The 20,287-nt window shown below is 40.1% G+C and overlaps 1 protein-coding gene across 2 annotated transcripts in view; it reads left to right on the top strand.

Annotated features, from left to right (window-relative positions):
• ARHGEF6 (Rac/Cdc42 guanine nucleotide exchange factor 6) overlaps positions 1–20,287 on the top strand; it is a 174,133-nt gene that overhangs the window by 142,477 nt on the left and 11,369 nt on the right. For both annotated transcript variants that reach the window (XM_040323759.1, XM_040323758.1), the window contains 2 exons: positions 945–1,038; positions 5,099–5,188. In XM_040323759.1, coding sequence (XP_040179693.1) covers positions 945–1,038; positions 5,099–5,188 — 184 coding nt within the window. The remainder of the gene's footprint in view (positions 1–944; positions 1,039–5,098; positions 5,189–20,287) is intronic.

Genomic DNA, 20,287 nt, shown 5'->3' with positions numbered 1-20,287 from the left:
AAATGTGTGTCCAGCCAAGAAGAAATTGAGGATGGCCTACAGCCCCCTGTTAGAATGCTTTGGCTAAAAATTCTCATAGTCATCTATTTAAATTTAGGGCCAATTCACAACAGTGTGTTGATCTGTGGTTTACAGCTGCGCTAAGTACAGTTAAAAAATCATAATTTTAATAATAATGACAATGTGTCCTATTCACACCATAATGCTGCACATGCATGTCATCAAAAAGTATGTCAACGGACGTCAGTGTGCGTTGAAATGCGACTAAAATGGATTGAAATGTACATACATTTTAGCGCAAGTCAATGTGAATTGGCCCTCAATTTATATAAAGTATAAATCATGGCTGTTATCAATTTTTATTTTATTTTGGAGGACAATAGTAGCACAGCAGGAATGATAATAAAACCCAACTCTATACAAGCATTTTAGGGACTTGGTGGAGTAGGCATAAAACCCTTGTTTGGCTTTTTTTTTTGCTTTCTTTGTCACCTTAGGGGAGGTTTCTCCTTCGTTATTTTCACAATTTTAAACAGAACAGGAGGTGTGGCCTTTTTAAAATGTGACAGTCTTCTCCAGTCTATTCAAAACCAAAAACATTGGGTCTGGAGTTGGGCTTTAAGGTAGAAACCTTTTTATAGTCCAAGAATTTGGGATGCAATTCTTTTATTTTTTTTGTCTGAAAAAATAGTAACAGAAACCTGTGAAATTATGTATTTGTTTATAGGCTTGTATGGGTTAATAACATCAATAATATAGGTATATAAGTGTTAGGGCAAGTATTGGGTGCAGTGCAGGAGGAGGCTCTCTTTTAATAACTGGATAAAGTGTTGGATTAATGAGTTTAGACAATTGAAGAGAAGCAGATTGTCATAGCTATGGCCTGAGGCATTGTGGACCTTGAGAAAAAATATTTGTATAAAAACTCTTAATTCTTTCTACAGGATTCTAGCAAAAGCCCCAAAAATGTCAAGAAGTTTCTTCCAAAACGAAAACCAGAACGAAAAGCTTCGGATGATGAATCTGCTCTCAGGAAAAGTATGCAACAGTTATTTTTATTTGTTCAGGTTTAGAGACTAATATGGAATTTAAAGGATGTTCACTTAAAAAAATAAAAAAAATAAATGCACATTTGTTTGCAAGTAAGAAAATGTGCATTTAATTTTTTTTTTTGCAGGAGCCTGTAAAGTATTGCACCCACGATCAGTAGTACCATGCAGGACTCCTGCAGATTTGTGAGTGTATCGGCTTGCTCACACCTCATACGAGCAAGCCAATACATGCTGATAGGAAGAATGAATGAACTACCATAGTGCTAAAATGCTGCTGGACCTTGTAGTTTTCCATTCACAGGACTCTGAGTGACGTGGCTAGGTAGAGACCCACTTTTTTTTCTAATTGTGACAGCGGGAGGGAGAAGATCTCGCTAGCTGTCAGATTTACATTTCTTGACAGTTTTTTTTTTTTTATGAAACCTCTTGGGATGCACAGCACAACTTTGAGAGGCATTTGCTGTCTTCTCTGAGTGCATGCTCAGACCTAGGTCAGGGAAGTGACTTTCACCAAACATTCACTGGTAGAAAATCCATCACTGCCATTTTGAAACGCATGCAATGTGATGTTCCACCTGAAATAATGGTTTGGTGAATGCCAAATTCATTGCTTTATAAATATACCCTCAAGTGCCACATTTTTAAGTGTGCACTGGCTTAGTGGGAACACAATGTGTGATTTATACAGTTCTACTGTTCTCTGTGTCTTAATAGTCACCGGAAAAAGACACATCTGCAGAGTGCAGCCTACTTGCTCAAGGCTTTCTTTTTTCACCCATCCATTACTGTAGTGCAGGGATATGCAATTAGCGGACCTCCAGCTGTTGCAAAACTACAAGTTCCATCATGCCTCTGCCTCTGGGTGTCATGCTTGTGGCTGTCAGTCCTGCTATGCCTCATGGGACTTGTAGTTCTGCAACAGCTGGAGGTCCGCTAATTGCATATCCCTGCTGTAGTGTATCAGACCACTTTTACTCATTTTTGTGGTCCAGTTGTCCAAAAATCTCTTACTTACCTGTTTGTGGTCCAGAAAAGGTATTTCCAAACACAGCTTCAGCAGGCTTCTTGTTTTCACTTGCTTATAAAAAGAATGATCTATCAAAGTGTAAGCATAAGGCCTTGTACACACGGGCAAACATGTATGATGAAAACGGTCCGCCGGACCGTTTTCAGCGTACATGTCTGCCCAGAGATTTCTGTATGATGGCTGTACACACCATCATACAGAAATCCGCACGTACTCGATACGTGGCGACGAGGCCGCGCCGTCCGCGGACCTGTTTCAGCAGACATGTTCGGTCGTCTGTACGGGGCCTTAGAAGTTTCTTATACCCACAGATTATAGCCTACTGATTTGATGGGCAATACAGGCAACAGAGACAGTGGAAGTTACATGAGTTTCTTGAGGCAGACACGTCGACAACACATGTGAGGAGCTCTGTACAATCTAGCTGCAGTGAATCACTCCGTTCTGCAGGCTTTCTGACTGAACAGAGCTACATTGTTTGCTTGAAATCATTAGTAGTCCAACGATCAATGCCACTTGTTGCCTGGATTTTCTTGTTAAATCTTGTCTGGTTCTACCATTAAAGCCTAAAGCTGGCCATACATGGATCGAATATCAGCCAGTTCAGCAGGGACCGGCTCAAATTTAATCCATGTATGGCTCTGTGGTTGAACAGAAGTTGATCTACGGATCAACTTCTGTTCAACCAGCCTGTTGGAAAATTTCAGCTCAATCAGTGCTACAGACTCGGCACTGATCAGTATATTGAGAGTGCAGGGAAGTCTCCCCATCATCAGAATACAATGTTTCAGTGTGGAGAATTTTCCCATCCACCTCGAATGTAAGGATGGGGAAATTGGGTGAGTTTTTTTTTCTTTCAACCTGCTGGTTGAACAATAAAACTGACTCTATGTCCAGATTAGAACTAAGGGCAACACTTTTATTTTCATTTTGGATAGAGCAAGGGAGTGGTATAACCCCTGTCAGATTTCACCATATGTGTCCCATTGCAGAGATTTCCCTTCACTTCCTATCCCATAGCAAAACAGGAAGTAGGAGGAAATCCCTGGAAATTAAGGGATTTTCTTGGGGACCCCCAGGTCACAAGAACTAGTGTTCCCAAAGGAAAATTTCCCCTCTATTACCTTTCTAAGGACAATCCAAAATGTGGGATTTTCTTTTACTTTCACTGATAATGGTAAACAGGACAAATATGGAGGATGGCTCTCCCTATTGGGGGCACAGACAGCAATAAAAACCTGACGGGGTTCTACTCACTCTCCACTTTATCCAAAACGAAAAAAGTTTTGCCTTTAGTTATACTTTGACTCCACGTTTATTGACCCTTTGAATAGTTTGTTTGGGCCCATGTGACCTAAACAAACTAATTACTGCACTAACAGATGCATTTGCTGGGCGCACTGCAATAACTGGGACAGGGACTTTCCATCCCATTCCTGAAAAAAAATTGAGGCGGGCTGAGCAACTCTGTAATTTATGAAGGAATACAAAGTTCATTTGGATGAGGCGGGCAGACGAGGTCACCATCTCCAACTCGGCCAATCAGAGGAAGCCATGTATTCATTCATATAATACAAAGCTTCTTGTGAAAGGCTGGACTCTTAGCCTGATGGAGTTTATTTTGGGAGTGGGACGTCCCTACCCCACTGCTGGAACACAGCATTGTAAATTTGTATGTAGCTCGGGGTACAGTACGTACAGTTAATACCACATGCCCAGAAATTACACCTGCTAGTGCAGTAAATAGTACATTTTGGGTCAGCTTGGTCCAACCAAATGACTTAAATGAAAATTAAACATGGAGTTAAGCTTTACGCCTATTTGCCTGATGTCTGTAGAATGCAAACACCCTTAATTGCACAGAGGCACCTAGAAAGAGGCCTTTAACACAAATTCTCTCATGGTGCTGAGAAGGCATCCACTGAGTGTTTTAAACCTTCAGGGAACAATATACAAATTTCGAAGACCGACTGCGCTAGGAGTCCACCTGCCCATAATCTGTCTGCTGATCCCCCCCCCCCCCCCCCTAAGCAGGCAGTTGCCTGGTCAAGGTCTGCTCTGCTTATGCAGAGCAGACACAGACACAACCTGCTCTTGTCTGGACCGGATCCATCTGCTCATGTGAAGGGGCCTAATACAGTAGAAAAATAAGGAAGAAAATGCTTATAAAAATTACTTTGACCACACACGTAACCTTGGTTAGGAAAAATTTAATTTACTTTTTATTTTATTTAGGACCATATTATTGCTAGATAACGCTAAAAACTCCAATGAACAGCTGCTTCCCCTTTTCCCCTTATCATTTTCTGCAGGTTTATTTCATTTTTATAGATCTTTTAAGTCCTGTATGATCCAAATTGCATGCTTACATTAGTCTACCTTTACACAGAACCCGGAAGATCATGGCAATCACTGTGGTAGTGTGGACTGCTAAAGTGATTGTCAGCTTCCACTATTTCACAGATATGAAGGTATAGATATGAATAGCTGGATAGTATTTTTTATTAGTTTATTCGTCGTCTTGATTTTTTTAAATGTATTTGTAAACAACTTTGTATTGCTTTGTACCAAAATTGTACGTTTTAGTGTACATTATAAATGTGACAAATTGCAGAACAATATGTATACTCTTCTATGGGTAGTAACACGGGATTTTACATTTGTTATGTTTATTTGTCAGAAAACAAAATTATTTGTAGCTGGCCAGATAAGTAAAAACTAATTTGGAGCAACGCTCAAGCTTTTCATCTCCGTAATATAGAAAACTGGCTTGTACACCTAAGGCATGGGCAGCTGTGAAATGCAATTACATTATACTTAATTGCGACCCGTTTGTATTTTAGTACATTCATTTTTTGCTTTTCTGTACACATTATTATTCTCTTCCTCAGGATGTAGATGTACAAGACTGTATTGAAGGGTTGGTAGATAACAGGTCATCTTTTTAAAACAATATCTTGCTTGCATTTCCCAGTTGAAAAATCCATTGTTTTTTACATTGCTAAACCTCTTTTTCCAGGCACCATAGCACTGGAAGAAGATGCACAGATTCTGAAAGTGATTGAGGCTTATTGCACAGGAGCTGGCTTCCAGCAAAACCTCAGCTCTGGTAATCTAAATGTTTACAATTTTGTTATCATGACAGAACTGACTGCAGAAAAATAAATACAAATATGGATCCCATTTATAGATTTATAGATTCTCTTAAAGTGGCCATTTTGCCAGACCATTTCTAAATAAATGATCTTTCCAAGTCTACATGTGCTTTTCCACCTATTTGTATGCCTTTTTACCTCTTCCTTTGTGCTGACATCCAAAAGTCCTGAGATGTCTGCTGGGTGTCGATATTTTGAATCCGTCGGCAGCCCTAGCAGGCTCAGGGCTGTCAATCAAGTGAGTGATTGATTGCCCCCCCCCCCCCCCCGGCAGCTAAGTAAACAGGTTATTTAGGGAGGTAAGGAGGAGATGGGCCAGCACAGACAGTAATTATACACCCACAGAAGATGAGAAGACTTTGGCAAGTAGGAAGGGGAAACTTTGGCTGTGATAGGGAGTCTCTTCTGTAAATGTTTGAATTCCCTAAATTCAGAGGCACATTACAAGTTAAAAAAATGAGTTTATGGAAAGGAAACATTTTAGCACTTTTTTTTCTTGCTTTTAAATTCGGTTTTTGATGTTTGTGCCATGGTCTTTTTACGTTTTTAGACTAATGGACTGGACCCTCGAATGGAATTTTAGGGGCATAAAACTCCAAGCTAGATTAAAAATCACAAAACGTTAATACATAATGAGACATGTCCAATACATATAAAAATACTGATGCAGTTACAGTTCACTGAATATTGTTGGTAAGTATATAAAGATGACCACAGTTTACTGTCTGTGTAGATCATACAGACAGAGTTGAACCCAACGCGTTTCAAGGACTTTAAGTTTTTTTTCTCTTGGTCAGGAGTAAGTAGCTATAATAGAAAACGTATCTAAAATGAAAAAAAGGAGGGAAAAATCAGGGGGATACATTTAGACATTTTAACAGCGTATTACATAGAGAGTGGCAATAATATGTAAATATTTAGTAACCCTGTAGATATAAACCAATGTCCTGGACTACCGCATCAGTTTGAAAAAATGAATCTTTTACTGCTGTCTGCTACCAAAGGTCCAATTAATGGGGAGTGCTGGGGCTCACATCAAAAAAATGAAAGCAGTGATCAGTGTCATAGTTATATCATAATAGATAATAAATTTCACTGACACGTCCAGCTTAAAGGGTCACTAAAGGAATTTTTTTTTTAGCTAAATAGCTTCCTTTACCTTACTGCCGTCCTGGTTTCATGTCCTCATTGTTCGTTTTTGCTTTGATGTTGCTGTAAATCCTCACTGTTCTGGACACTTCCTGGTTGTCTGTTTTCTGATCACCACAGTACTGGGAGATTTCTCACGGTGGTGACTAATCAAGGAGGTGTGATTACTGTGTGTCAAACGAAACTGGATTGGTGCTGAGGAGTTTTAGACAAAGTATCCTTGCCCTCTATTGGCTGACTGCCCTCTAGTGGCTCTCTGTACATCAGAGAACCAGCAAACAGCAAAAACGAAACTAAACTGCAGGCACATTATATGATTGGTTTTTATCTATTTTTAATCATTTTTAAAAGGAATCAGTTAACTATTATGTCTCTATACCCTGTAAACAGTCATTTCAGGTAAAACATTTTTTTCCTTTAGTGACCCTTTAAAAGCCTGTGCAGTAGCAGAGCTAGCTAGACCTGCCCATAGAGAGAACACTTGAGAAATCCTGATCCTGATGAATTGTTAGTTAGTGGAAAAACCACAAGAGATTAAATGGGATTCAGCTACTATGGAATTCCAAAGTGGTAGTCTATGTACATCAAGTGTGAACAGCAGAGGCTTACTCAAATGTTGGAAAGTCTGCATTAGGAATTTTCAGCAGGGTCTCCAAGAAGAGTCAGCAGGAACCCTGAATGGATTCCCAGGACCAGATTCTCAAAGAAGCGCCTATCTTTAGGCGGGCGTAGCGTATCTCGGATACACTACGCCGCCGTAAATTAGAGCAGCAGGTCCCGTTTTGAGAAAGGACTTGCTCTCTAAGTTGCGGCGTAGTGTAAATGGGCCGGCGTAAGCCCGCCTAATTCAAACTAGGCTGGTAGGGGGCGTGTTGTATGTAAATGATTGGTGACCCCACGTAAATGACGCGCCTTACGAACGGCACATGCGCGCGCATGCTCATTATCACGTTGAATTTTCAAAGTAAATTACGCCCGCTCAATGCTTAGTCGACGTGAACGTAACCTACGCCCAGCCCCATTCACGGACGACTTGCGCAAACGACGTAAAATACGACGCTGTTCGTACGTTTCCGACGTCAATACCTAACATGACTTACCCCTGCTTTATGAGGGGTAACTTTACGTCGGTCTGACGCCTTACGTAAACAACGTATCTTGATACGCCGGACACGTACGTTCGTGAATCGGCGTATCTAGCTCATTTGCATATACGACACGGAAATATACGGAAGCGCCCCTAGCGGCCAGCGTAAATATGTACCCCAAGATACGACGGCGTAAGAGACTTACACTGCTCATATCTAGGCAACAGTGAGGCGTATCTGATTCTATGAATCAGGCGCAGAGATGCGACGCCTCACACTCAGAGTTACGACGGCGTATCTGGAGATACGCCGTCGTAACTCCTTTGTGAATCCGGGCCACAGTGTCTAAATAAAGGAAATCAAAATAACTAAATATAGTTTTTAAACCTCCGATTTGCTTAGTGTTTCTGAAAATTTCAGACCCACAGAAATTCTGATATGCCCATAGAGCTAAAAATCCCACCACCATTTTTGGACATCCCTCACTTTTTCAATATTTCCCCCTTTTTTATCTTGGACTATATCATTGTTGTCAGGGGAGGTATACATTTACAGGGCTACATGTTCTTTAATGCTGAACTACAGGCAAGTAAAAAATCGGGTTTTGTTTTGATATCCCCATTTTATAATTTTATAATCCTCTGTACAGTAGAGCTTTAGAGGGGAAACCAATCGGAACTATATTTCTTTGCACAGGCATGCTTACAGGAGGATAAAGCACAGGGATGACCCCACCAGTGTCAGTACTTCTTTGTCCAATCACAGGGTCGAGCTGTTCCTGGTTCTGCCTTTAACTGTAAAGGAAAAAAAATAGAAAAAAGGGTGCATTGACTTTAAGTGTTGTCTCAAATATATGTTAAAAAAGTCAATTGTGCACTTACAATAGGATTCATGAAATCGTGCTTAATAGTAATCTGGCATCATGGTAGCAATAATCCACCTTGCTTCTGAGAATAATTGGTCTCCAGGTTCTCCATCCAGAACTGGAAATCGGCACAGGAACTCCAACAAATTAGCCAAATGGTTACAATTGGGGGGGGGGGGGGGGGGGGGAGTCCTGGACTAAGACACGATCAGAGTGCACTATAAAACATAACACTTTAAAAGTGAAAGCATTAAATGCACTTAATTCAATGATGTCCATAAAAGTGGTGCATAACACTTTGGCCCTGTGTGATTTTTTAAAGTCCTCCCCCTTTCCGTGGTCAGTGGTGGGGATGAAGTGCAGCCATTGGAAATGAGCAGCGGAGGACCGGCTTCCTAATGGTACAGATGTCTACTTCTGGGTACCTGTTTTCTTGACAACGTGTTGCAGAGGTGCTACTTCTTTCTCAAACCAGTGAAAGTGTGTGCAGGTGCCATCTATAAACATTAAAACCAAATTACACGAGCTATATAACCACAGGGGAGAAAAAGTTAAAGTGCTGGGATGCTGAAATACACGCAGAGTTGACATTAAGAGAAACAAATGACATACTATAAATATAGCATTACATGCTTAACATATAATAAATCAAAGGAACAAAGAGATCAAAATGAATAAAACACTATAGGTAATAAAAAGCTTTAAGTGAACACTGAAAATGGGCTAAAGAGGATGCAAAAAAAAAAAAACATAAGATATAATAGTTCATGAAAAACGAATGCTCATTCTCTATCCATATTTTATCAGTTAATTTTTTATAAAATGTTTTATATTGCACTAGGCTGGTGTGCTCTGCTGAAATGTTTCCCCCTGAGTGTGACAATTTTGCTGATTTGATGGAATTCCGCCACTGATTCTAAGCTCTGCATGCAGACCAATATTGTTACAGCAAGGTGAATTATTGCTACCATAATGCCGGATTGATGAGCGCAGTTTTATTTAGGGTTGTCCCGATACCACTTTTTTAGGACCGAGTACAAGTACCGATACTTTTTTTCAAGTAGTCGCCGATACCGAATACCGATACTTTTTTTAAATGTGTCCCCAAATGCAGCCATGTCCCCCCACATATGCAGCCCCATGTCCCCCCAGCCATGTCCCCCACATATTCAGCCATGTCCCTCTAGCCATGTCCCTCACATATGCAGCCATGTCCCTCTAGCCATGTCCCTCACATATGCAGCCACGTCCCTCTAGCCATGTCCCTCACATATGCAGCCACGTCCCTCTAGCCATGTCCCTCACATATGCAGCCATGTCCCTCTAGCCATGTCCCTCACATATGCAGCCATGTCCCTCCAGCCATTTCCCCCATACCTTTGCCGCCGAAAGCCGCCTCCGCATGGAGAAAATCACAGCATTCATTTGAATAGCTGTTTTGCCCGCACGTATAGACACTCCCCCTTGCTCAGGATTGGACAGATCACGATCACCCATCCAATCCCGAGCAAGGGGGAGTGTCTATACGCGTGGGAACACTACAGCTATTCAAATGAAAGCTGTGATGTTCCCGCACGCCGTTTAACCCATGCGGAGGCTTTCGATGCGGCGGAAGCGGCGGGGGGGAAAGTATTCTATTTAGGTATCGGGGGTATTTGCGCGAGTACAAGTACTCCCGCAAATACTCGGTATCGGTCCCGATACCGATACTGGTATCGGTATCGAGACAACCCTAGTTTTATTTATACTCTTCTAAATGCATGATTGACTCTTTTTATATTCCAGTATTTTTATTAAAGTTTCAAGTAACTAACAGGTTCCCTTGTCAAGTGAAAAGATAACAAAATAACAGCATGGGCACTTGGATTTTGAGTACGGCTAAGACACATCAATGTGAAAAAGTGTTGTGTGTAAACCCTCTAGGGGTATATACCTGAGAATCGATGGGCAGTTAAGCAGTAAAATTACATATTGGATCAAGTTATTGTGATTTAAAGGTACAAAATGGTTTCCACATTCAAAGGTGTAAATGTACCAAGTGCCTACAAGAAACTACAAGTAATATGAGAAAAATTGTTGCTAGAAGGAAAGCAGGGAAAGAGAAGAAGTAAAGTAGTAGTTGCTGGAGCAAACTACACACTATCAAGATAGTGAATCCATGGCCACCACGTTTTATCAAATTTCGACTGAGTATTGATTAGAATAGACAGTAATTTATTGTTGATCATTTTCCAGTTTAGTTTATGCTTAGTGGTTGTAAAGGCTCAAGTTTTTTTTTTACCTTAATGAATTTATCAAGGTAAAAAAAAACTTCTGTGTGTAGCTCCCTCCCAGCCTGCCCTAATACTTACCTGAGCCCCATCTCAATCCAGCGATATACATGAGAGCAGCAGCTTCCTGGGGTCTATGTCTCCTCATTGGCAGAGACAGCAGCAGGTGCTGCTTGCTATGGGGGCATTTGGTAGGGGGGAGGGGCCAGGAGCATTGGCGGGGCACCAAAGATGAGAAGGACCGGGGAAGCTCTAAGCAAAACCACTGCGCAGAGCATGTAAATATAACATGTTTATTATTTTCAAATAAACAAAACTCAGCCTCTAATATCCCTTTAACATATTCAAAGGATATTGTTGATTGATTACAACATTTAACTATGGTAATCCTGGCTGCCAGAATCCATGTAAATTATACATTTTTTATTTATATTTAGATGTTTCTATATCAAGTTTTTGAAACTAAGCTATTTCCGGGGTCCTGGAGGCGTTAACCTCTCTTACCGTGCATATTAAGGTGAAGTTTTGGATCCAAAACCTTGTGAGTTTGGGGAATTGCCACCATATATGGAATATAGTTCCTTGATTGCCCACAATGCCTAAAACACAGAGGAAAGACTTGTGGATATATCTTGGCTACTCTAACTGGAACTGTATACCACTGCGATAGCTCTTTATAATTAGACTCCACTAGGACAGTATTAAGAGGTACTTTTTGTATATCATGCGCTATCATCAAGGTGGAGCCCAGGTTTTGTTTCCTTTCGGGTCATATAACAAAGTTTGCATATTGGGATCATGAGGATCCCATACAGGATAGATATACAACCTTTTACACGTGTGCAGGAATACTCAAGTTGTGAGAGTAGCACTTAATTTTTTTCAGTTTGGCCTCTATGAAAGATATGATTTGATGGTAGAGAAAATTTTCAGGGATGGGCATATGCAGGCTATTCTGAAAATAATCAAGAGAATAGGGTTTGGTGCAGTGTAGGAAGTCTCCTGTCCTATTAAATAGAGGAGCAAGAGTTGTATACCTTTGGTATACTTAAATCTGTCCCAAACCGCAAATGTGTAGGAGAGAGATGGGGGCAAAACAGGAGGTTGAAACCTGCTAGGTAGCCATGCCAATGATTGAAGAGAAACGCTAGGGCTAGCCAATGCCTCCAAATCTACCCAGTGTAGTGTATATTTGCCAAATATGATTGGAACCAGACGGGGTATACGCGCAGCTTGTAGATAGGTTGAAAGCTTAGGAACCCCCAATCCTCCATGAGTCTTGGGTGTGTATAACGTAGATTTGTTCGGTCTAGGTATTTTATTAAGCCAAATGAATTTTAGATTGTAGTAATGTAAGAACTCTGCAAGGATTTGCCAAAGACAACATTCTAAAATAGTATAGTATTCGGGGGAAGAGGGTAATTTTTACAGAGTGCATCTTTCCGAAACCATGATAAAGATATAGCCAACAATTTTTGGAAGTCAGTAATCAGTTGTCTGAAAAGGGGGGGGGGGGGTATGGTAGTGGTTTAGCGGTCCACTGGAAGTCAAAATTGGCTTTGATCAAAGAGAAGAGGGACAGGGGCAGATTGATTTTCATAGCAAGAGATTTATTTCTATTTACTGTCAAACCTCCTGAAACCCTTGAAAAATCTTTCAACACTGTAAGGGAAGGAAGTTGGTGTGAGGCGACAAAATAAACAGGACATCATCTGCAAATAAGGCACACTTGTGCTATTGGGTTCCACAGAGAATCCCTTTGATATCAGGATTAGCACGAGTGGTTAAAGTGGATGTAAACCCGAAATGTGTTTTTTAAATTAAACCTTGCACCTTGTACAGTATATGATTGCGTCATCTGTGCCCAGTCTTGCCACAACGAATTAATTCAGCTCTGAGCATTCCTCTTATCTTTTTTCAGTAAGATAAAAACTGACACACAGAGAAATAGGAGTCAGTTCTTCCCCCTTGCTGTGACAAGACAGGTGGTTTCCTTATCTCATGCAGGAGCCTGACAGAGGCATTCTGTGTACTTCAGATCCCCTCCTCCTTCTCCAGCTCTCCCAGGATTGGCTGCTCCACACCTCAGCATGATTGGGCATGCTGAAGTCATGTGGTGACTTTTCTGGGTTTTGACTGGATGTTAGTGATCATAGCAGAAGTTTGGTGTAAGGAAATGCATATTGACAAGGGGAGTGTAGAGGTGGGCGGGGAGTCTAACATCACGACCCCACCCACCGAGCTCCAGACAACAGACCCACCCACAGAATCTGCAGTTTTTCCAGTCTCGTAACAGACAGACAGGAGACATTTGACAGGTAAGGATACATGCAGAAGGCATGTATATCCTTATAGATAACCACTGTAACGGTCACCACCGTTTACGACCTTCCATCACATCCAAGACAGCTTATCGACACTCCAACCGACAGGACCCGTTCCCATTTCATTTGTCCAGAATCAAGACAAGACACAGCTCTGTGCTTGTTCCAAATGTAATGACAATTTAATGGTTTCTTCTCAGCTTTTTATACAGTACAAGGCATTAAAGCAACAATGAGATCTCCACCCCCCCCTAATCACACACTAAGGCTAATTACTTAAACATTCTAGACAGGTCGGCACCGGCCTATAATTATCATGTCTAATCACTGCACATTCCTTAAACAGCATAACAAACAAACCCATCACACACTGAGTTTCCTAGGCAGACGTTTCGTCTCTGCATGCAGCTTGACACCTATTCACACCTCTGAGCATCAATAGGTTTTAGACAGTGTTATCACACAATTAAAGGCCTTTCAAAAGCCGGCCTTATTTAACATATTAACAGTCTTCAGAGAGAGATGAGTCACTATTGACTGGTTGGGGTCACAATTAACCAACATCTTGCAGTGTCTCAAAATCCTGCAATACGAACTATCAGTGATGTCAAATCTCATGTAATACATGAATTATGATTCACTTGCCACTCCATGCCCAAAGGGCACAGAGTGGACTCAGACCCAAGAGTTATCAGTGACGCTGACACAGGAGTATCCTCCATCCTCATAAAGTCTTTGGGTGTCACGGGTCATTCCGTTACAACCACTATGGCAGTAGTTTAGAAAAGATGTGGGTTTACATCCACTTTAACTCTTTTTATATTTTTCTAGTATGTTTGAGACAACACTTCCACCCTTTCTCTTGTTCTGTTGCTGGTAGTTGATGTTTTTTCTCGACCATTTTCAGAGAAGAAACATTTTGTTCACCAATAGTAAATCTGTTTGGGTTCTATAAATTTGGAATCACACTACATTTGCATTATTGGATTTCTAGTATAGTGTCTTAAAGTAGGCAAAACTTTTTTTTTTTTTTGGACAACGTAAGTGAGAACCGGTTGCTTTTTTTTTTTATCATCTATGTCCCATTGGTTAGATTCAAAGTAATAAAGTGATTCAGCGCTGGAAAATATATAAATATTATGTATTTGCGCTGCACTATTTATTTATTTATCCATTGGTTAGATTTACATTAATTTCCTCTGCCATAGTCAAAACAAGAAGTGAGAGGAACTTCCTGCAAATTAACCCTTGCGGCCCTCCAGGTCACCAGAACTAGTTTTCCCATTGGAAGTGTCCGCCTCTATTACTTTTCTGGGTTCAACCCAAAAATTAGGATTTTCTTTTACTTTCACTTTGAATGATGATGGTAAACGGTACAGATAGAGAGAGTGAATTTCCCTAATGGAGGCACAGACCGCAATGAATAAAAATAGTTTTGCCTTTAGTTACATTTTAAGTTCTTTCATTGAAACTTCTAATATTGTGTGCCAATGCAAACACACATACTTACCTCTATGCTGCAGATTGGTATGATGCTTCAGCTGTCCCATGTCAGCGATCATTCAGCTGTCTGGCTTCTCAGAATGGAGAACAGTGACTGTCAGTCACTGCTCTCCCCTCTGCACATCCAGCATGCACTGGAGCACCATGGAGGGGGGGGGGGCAGGGGGCCTTCGCAGTTGGCTCTGGCATGTGTTGAATGCAGGGACAGATGTCAGTCAGACAGCAGGGCGGATACCGACAGTATTAACCAGATTCTACCATAGCTTGTAACTGCTATGCTCTGTCAGCTTATAGCAGGGCAATAGCCCTCTATAGTCTGGGTCACAGGAGAACACAAGTAAGGGTACTCTTGTGACCCACGAGAAGTAGGGCCAAAAAAAGGGTTGGCCCTACTTTTCTTTTAACTGCAGTGCAATATCAGAACCTGGCTGTATGGTTCACTAGATGTGTATTGATCTCAAAACTAGCTGAACAGGGTTCCAAATTGTTTCAGGTACAATACCTAACTTTTATTGTATGCACTTCAGCTATAGATGTTAATATGGGAGTTTAACTTTGACCCATGGGACAAAGTATCTTCATTGATACTTTTCTAAATATGCTTGCCATTTGTAAACATCAGGATATGGTACTATAAGTTACTAATTTCCCTAACAATATGTAATTATCATGATTTATCTTGTGTACTTTTTATGCACTCTTTCCATATCTGTTGTATTGACAAATCTAACAGATATGTGTTTGCTGATGCATCTGTGGTGCTGTACAAGGAAGGGTTAAATAAATGAAGGTTTCCAAGTTTGCAAAAGTAAGATAGATTTTATCTTCCTATTTCCTGTGTCTGTTACAAAACAAAAGTCTCTCTGAATCAGTAGATCTGCGGGTACAAAAATACTTGTTTAAACAACATGAGGTGCATTCTTTACAGACGCACCTGCAAGTGTAGAACAAAATGACTTTGGTACAGATTTATTAAAAGTGGAAGAAAAAATTAACACTTTTTTTTACTTGCGCCAAGTTTTTCAAATCTTGGTTTTATATGTGCTGTTTTTATAAACATTTATGATTCAGTATGGTTTGCTGATTATCAAATCTTACACATATTCATGCACAAAAAAAATCTCAGGCATCTGTGGATCTACTCACTAGAATGGTATTAAAAAAAACTACATTTGTATTCCATGTTGGCAATGCTTCTGTGTCTCCGTTCATTTTCTAATTATACCTTTTGCTACCCTGCTGTTTTTATACCCGTTGCTTAAGAAATCTATATGCCAGGTCCAAGTGATATATGGCTCTTTTATAGAAACCAGTCTAGTATAAAAAAAAGTGTAAAAGAAGAAATGGTTACTATGGATGAAACTTATGCATTTCTGAATTGGTCCCCTAATAGAAGCATGTTTAAATAGTTAAAGCCCTAAAGCATGGGTCTTCAAACCCTCCAGTTGTTCAGGAACTACAATTCTCATCATGCCTAGTCATGTCTGTGAATGTCAGTGTGTTACAATGCCTCATGGTATGTGTAGTTCTACAACAGCTGGAGGGCCGTAGTTTAAGGATCCCTGCCCTAATGTGTATTTCCACTATATGTATAGCATACTTAGCCCCTTCCTTAACATACAAAGCAGGGAGAGCATGAAAAGCACTTAAAAAAGGTAACAAGCTAAATTATGTTTTTTTTTAAAGTTATGTTAATGATAACAAATATAAAGAAGGTGCTATCCCAATTTAGCTGCATAGTGAAAATACACTCGCTAAACATGCATCACCTAATTTGTATCTTGCAAATGTATCTTTCTTAAAGTGATTGTAAACAATTGCCTTGTAAAATAACCCATTCCATTTAAAATAGATAGACAAAACTTTTGTATATAGATATAAAAAATAAATCATAAATACCCTCCCCCCCCCCCCTTTTTTTTATAAGTGATCCAATTTTCTCTGTTCTCAGCTGCATAAGAGCTTGGGGGGAGAAGAAGAAACAGTACACTGATTTTCCCAGTGAATGACTGTGCAGAATAAGCATGTCGGGACAAGTCTGATGATTGGAGGAGAGTAGGAGAGTTCCTAGCATAGCTGGAGAACTGACCACATTGTTTTCTTCTGCTTAGTATGGTCAGTTTTTAACAGAAAAGCAGAGGGACTAGCAGGAACACATGGATTTCACACAAAGGAAGCAATATAATTTTTCATACAAGTACATGGGCCAGCAGACGCATATCTGGTATAACTAATGTTGGGATAACAAACACTTTAATTGTACATTACAGGACACAGGAGTATACAGAAACATTGGCTTAGGTTGCTGCTTTGAGGTGATTTAACACTGTCAATCAAGAGCTATAAGGATACAGGTGTCCTCAGGTGAACTGATGCCTTCACTCTGCTATAACAGCAGCAAACAAAATCCTATTTTTCATTTGATTTTATCAAAATTGCTGCTGAGCCACTACTCAGCTTTTGGAAAGAGTTTGTATCACCACAGGGTGGCACTGTGAATACAGTTATAGTAAGAATGTGGCATGTCCTAACTATATTGGAATACTAATTTGGAAAAATATAATGGACCTGCTACCGCTTTCACAACCATACAGGATACATTTTTGTGTAATTTGGGGCGGGATTTATGTGTATTAGGCAATATTCGTATTGTGATTACTTTTAAGGATTGTGTTTTTCTACTTTTATTTCAATATTTTTGTTTTAAAGATGTAAAATGTCAACTCCTGTGTATTGTAGTGCCTATAAAGTCCTTGGTATATTTCCAAATTGGTACTACTTAGCTTTAGAAAGGGAAGACCATCACCATGCCAACATCCAATATATATACAGTGGGGATCGAAAGTTTGGGCACCCCAGGTAAAAATTTGTATTAATGTGCATAGAAAGCTAAGAAAAGATAGAAAAATCTCCAAAAGGCATTAAATTACAGACTAGACATTCTTAAAATGGCCTTCACAATCTCCTGACCTCAACATAATTGAAAATCTATGAATAGACCTTAAAAGAGCAGTGCGTGACAGACAGCCCAGAAATCTCAAAGAACTGGAAAACTTGTGTAATCAAGAATGGGCAAAGATACCTCAAACAAGAATTGAAAGACTCTTGGCTGGCTACAAAAAGTGTTTACAAGCTGTGATACTTGCCAAAGGGGGCAGTGCATGCTATAAATTCTGCAGGGTGCCCAAACTTTTGCAGACGCCATTTTTTTGTCATCTAAGAATGTCTAATCTGTAATTTGATGGCTTTTGGAGATTTTTCCATTTTTTCCTTTGGCTTTGTTATGCACATTAATACAAATTTTTACCTGGGGTGCCCAAACTTTCGATCCCCACTAATATATATATATATATATATATATATATATGTGTGTGTGTGTATGTATATGTATATGTATATGTATGTGTATATATATATATATATATATATATATATATATATATATATATATATATATATATATATGTGTATATATATATATATGTATGTATATATATATATATATATATATACATATATTGAGAAACGCCAAAAATTGATGGACTCTGGGCACATAATAAAAAAAAATCAAAAAGTATACATTTTATTACAACATGATTAAAAAAAACATATAAACAACATACAAACACCCTGTATGGACAAAGTTACCAGTTACCCAATAGTGCAGTTACAGGGGGCTAGATCAAGGGTACAAGGATTGACTTGGTAATATATCAAAATGCAAATAATCGATCAGTAACTCCTCCAAAAACTTGCTTGTTGACATGTTTCACTAAATTATTAGCTTCCTCAGGACAGATACTGGGTAGGTGCTGGTAAATCTGTAGCTCAGGGTATGGGGACACCTCACAAAACTAGACAGACATCCAAAAAGACGAAGTTTCAAGTTTCATGTGTACGTATGCAAAAACAATGCACACACATGCCATGTGGTCTATAGTAGATACCACTGATGTATAATAGATATATGAATTAGAGTTTAGTTTAGTTTAGGCTACACGCAGAGAGGTAAGTGGTCAAAGGTTCTTATTACAACAGTTTTTAACAAGATATCAATAGTACCAAATATGACCCACAAATGCAATGCCAGTAAATTAAATGGATAAATACAGGGTTCCCTCAGTCTTTTTCTCTAGATGTGTTATCAGTCCTCATGACTGAGGAAACCCTGTATTTATCTATCTTTATTTATTTAATATACTGGCTTTGCATTTATGCGCCATATTTGGTACTATTGATATCTTGTTGGAAACTTCTGCCTTTCTACCTGGTGAGTAAGTTGTCAGACCACCACTGCAATAAGTCAGGGCTGCAGCCCTATCTGGGAGCTTGAAGGTGTTGGACTTTGTCCCCTAATGTGTTACCTTCAGATTTGTCAGCTGACGACTTTGTTGTTTGCAGAACCACTGCTAAAGTTATTTTGTTTATCAGGAGAGGACATTTCTGCTATGATAGTTGCGTTTATGGGGGAGCTTTCAGCTTTGTTGCCAGCTTCAAACTGCAAAACCTGCAAGTGAGCCCCCTCATTCTCTCCTCCAGTGTCCATCCCTGATCTTTCTCTAGTTGCATATGTTTATTCTGATGCTGAATATGGAGATTGTACCTTTTCCAGTTCTGAGGATTCGGTACACAGAGAGTTTCTCCGACATCTCCAAAATGTTGATACTGCTGTGATCCTTATTCAAGCAGTGTAAACATGCCTTGATTTAGCGCAGCATGCTGTGCCAAAAGTCACTAGCTAGGAAAACCTAAAAATGCTTTAGTATGCACACCCACTGTTATAGCCGATCTTGTATAGTGACTGGTCTCATCCTGAAAAGATCTTCGCTCTTATGTAATTGTTCTCCCTTGCAGGCCCTGCCATGTAACCTGCTGTTGTGACCATGTCCAACTGCCAAACTCTAGCCTTTTGGTTCAAGACCATATCTCAGGATCTCGATCAATACCAATGGTACTTCTGTCCTCCAATGACATAACCCTGTGTTATTAGATCCACAATTCCACCAAGGAAGAGAGACTCCAGGATTTCTATTCAAACTTGTACACTGTCCCCAAGGCAAAGTAGTAATCTATCCCATTCTGAATCCAAAGTTTGTCAACACCCTTGTCTTTCCTCTGTGGACAACAAAATTGCTTGCCTACATATCTTCATCTTCTCGGCACCTCAGATTTTACTCAAGCCCCTGTGCTAGCTTTCCTATGTTCTCAGAGCATCCCAATAGTGGGTTGCATGGTTGACATTCTTTTGAAGGAACAGTTGATTCAGGCTTGGTCAGTCAATGCCAAACAGACTGTGCAGACTCTACAGAGATTTTCTTGGATCCTAAATCTCTAGAAATCAACATGAGCACCATCTCATTTCTTGAAGTGTTTCGGCCTGAACCTGGAAACGTCCTAGTTTTGGAAACGTCCTAGTTTTGGCTTCCTCAAGACAAACTCTTGTCTCTAGATCAATTCCACTCCAGACTGTTGCGACTCAATCTGGCATGGCAGGCAAGAGGGTGCAGTCTCTGCATGGTTCCATATGCCTGAGCAGCAGGACCCTGATTGTTCTGGCATGGTGAGTCATCCATTCAGTGTTGGAATCAGGAAAATCCTTTCTCCCAGTGGTTTAGAAGGTGCTCAGGATGAATGCCAGCATAGGGGACTTAGGGGCCGTTTTGAGAGTCCTCTTGGTACAAGGGACTTTGTCATCAGAGAATATACCTGTCCTGGAGCTCAAAATTATTTGATTCACCTCCTGTCTCTGGACCTCTCACGTGTGAGGTCATCTGACCAGGATTCAGACGAGTAACACTAGGCAGTGGCTTACATAAACAATCTGGAACGAATTAGCAGTATGACTCAAAGAAAG

The sequence above is a fragment of the Rana temporaria genome, chromosome 9 (genome assembly GCF_905171775.1).
Source record: "Rana temporaria chromosome 9, aRanTem1.1, whole genome shotgun sequence".
Lineage (NCBI taxonomy): Eukaryota > Metazoa > Chordata > Amphibia > Anura > Ranidae > Rana > Rana temporaria.
This window is presented reverse-complemented; position numbering and strand designations above follow the sequence as displayed.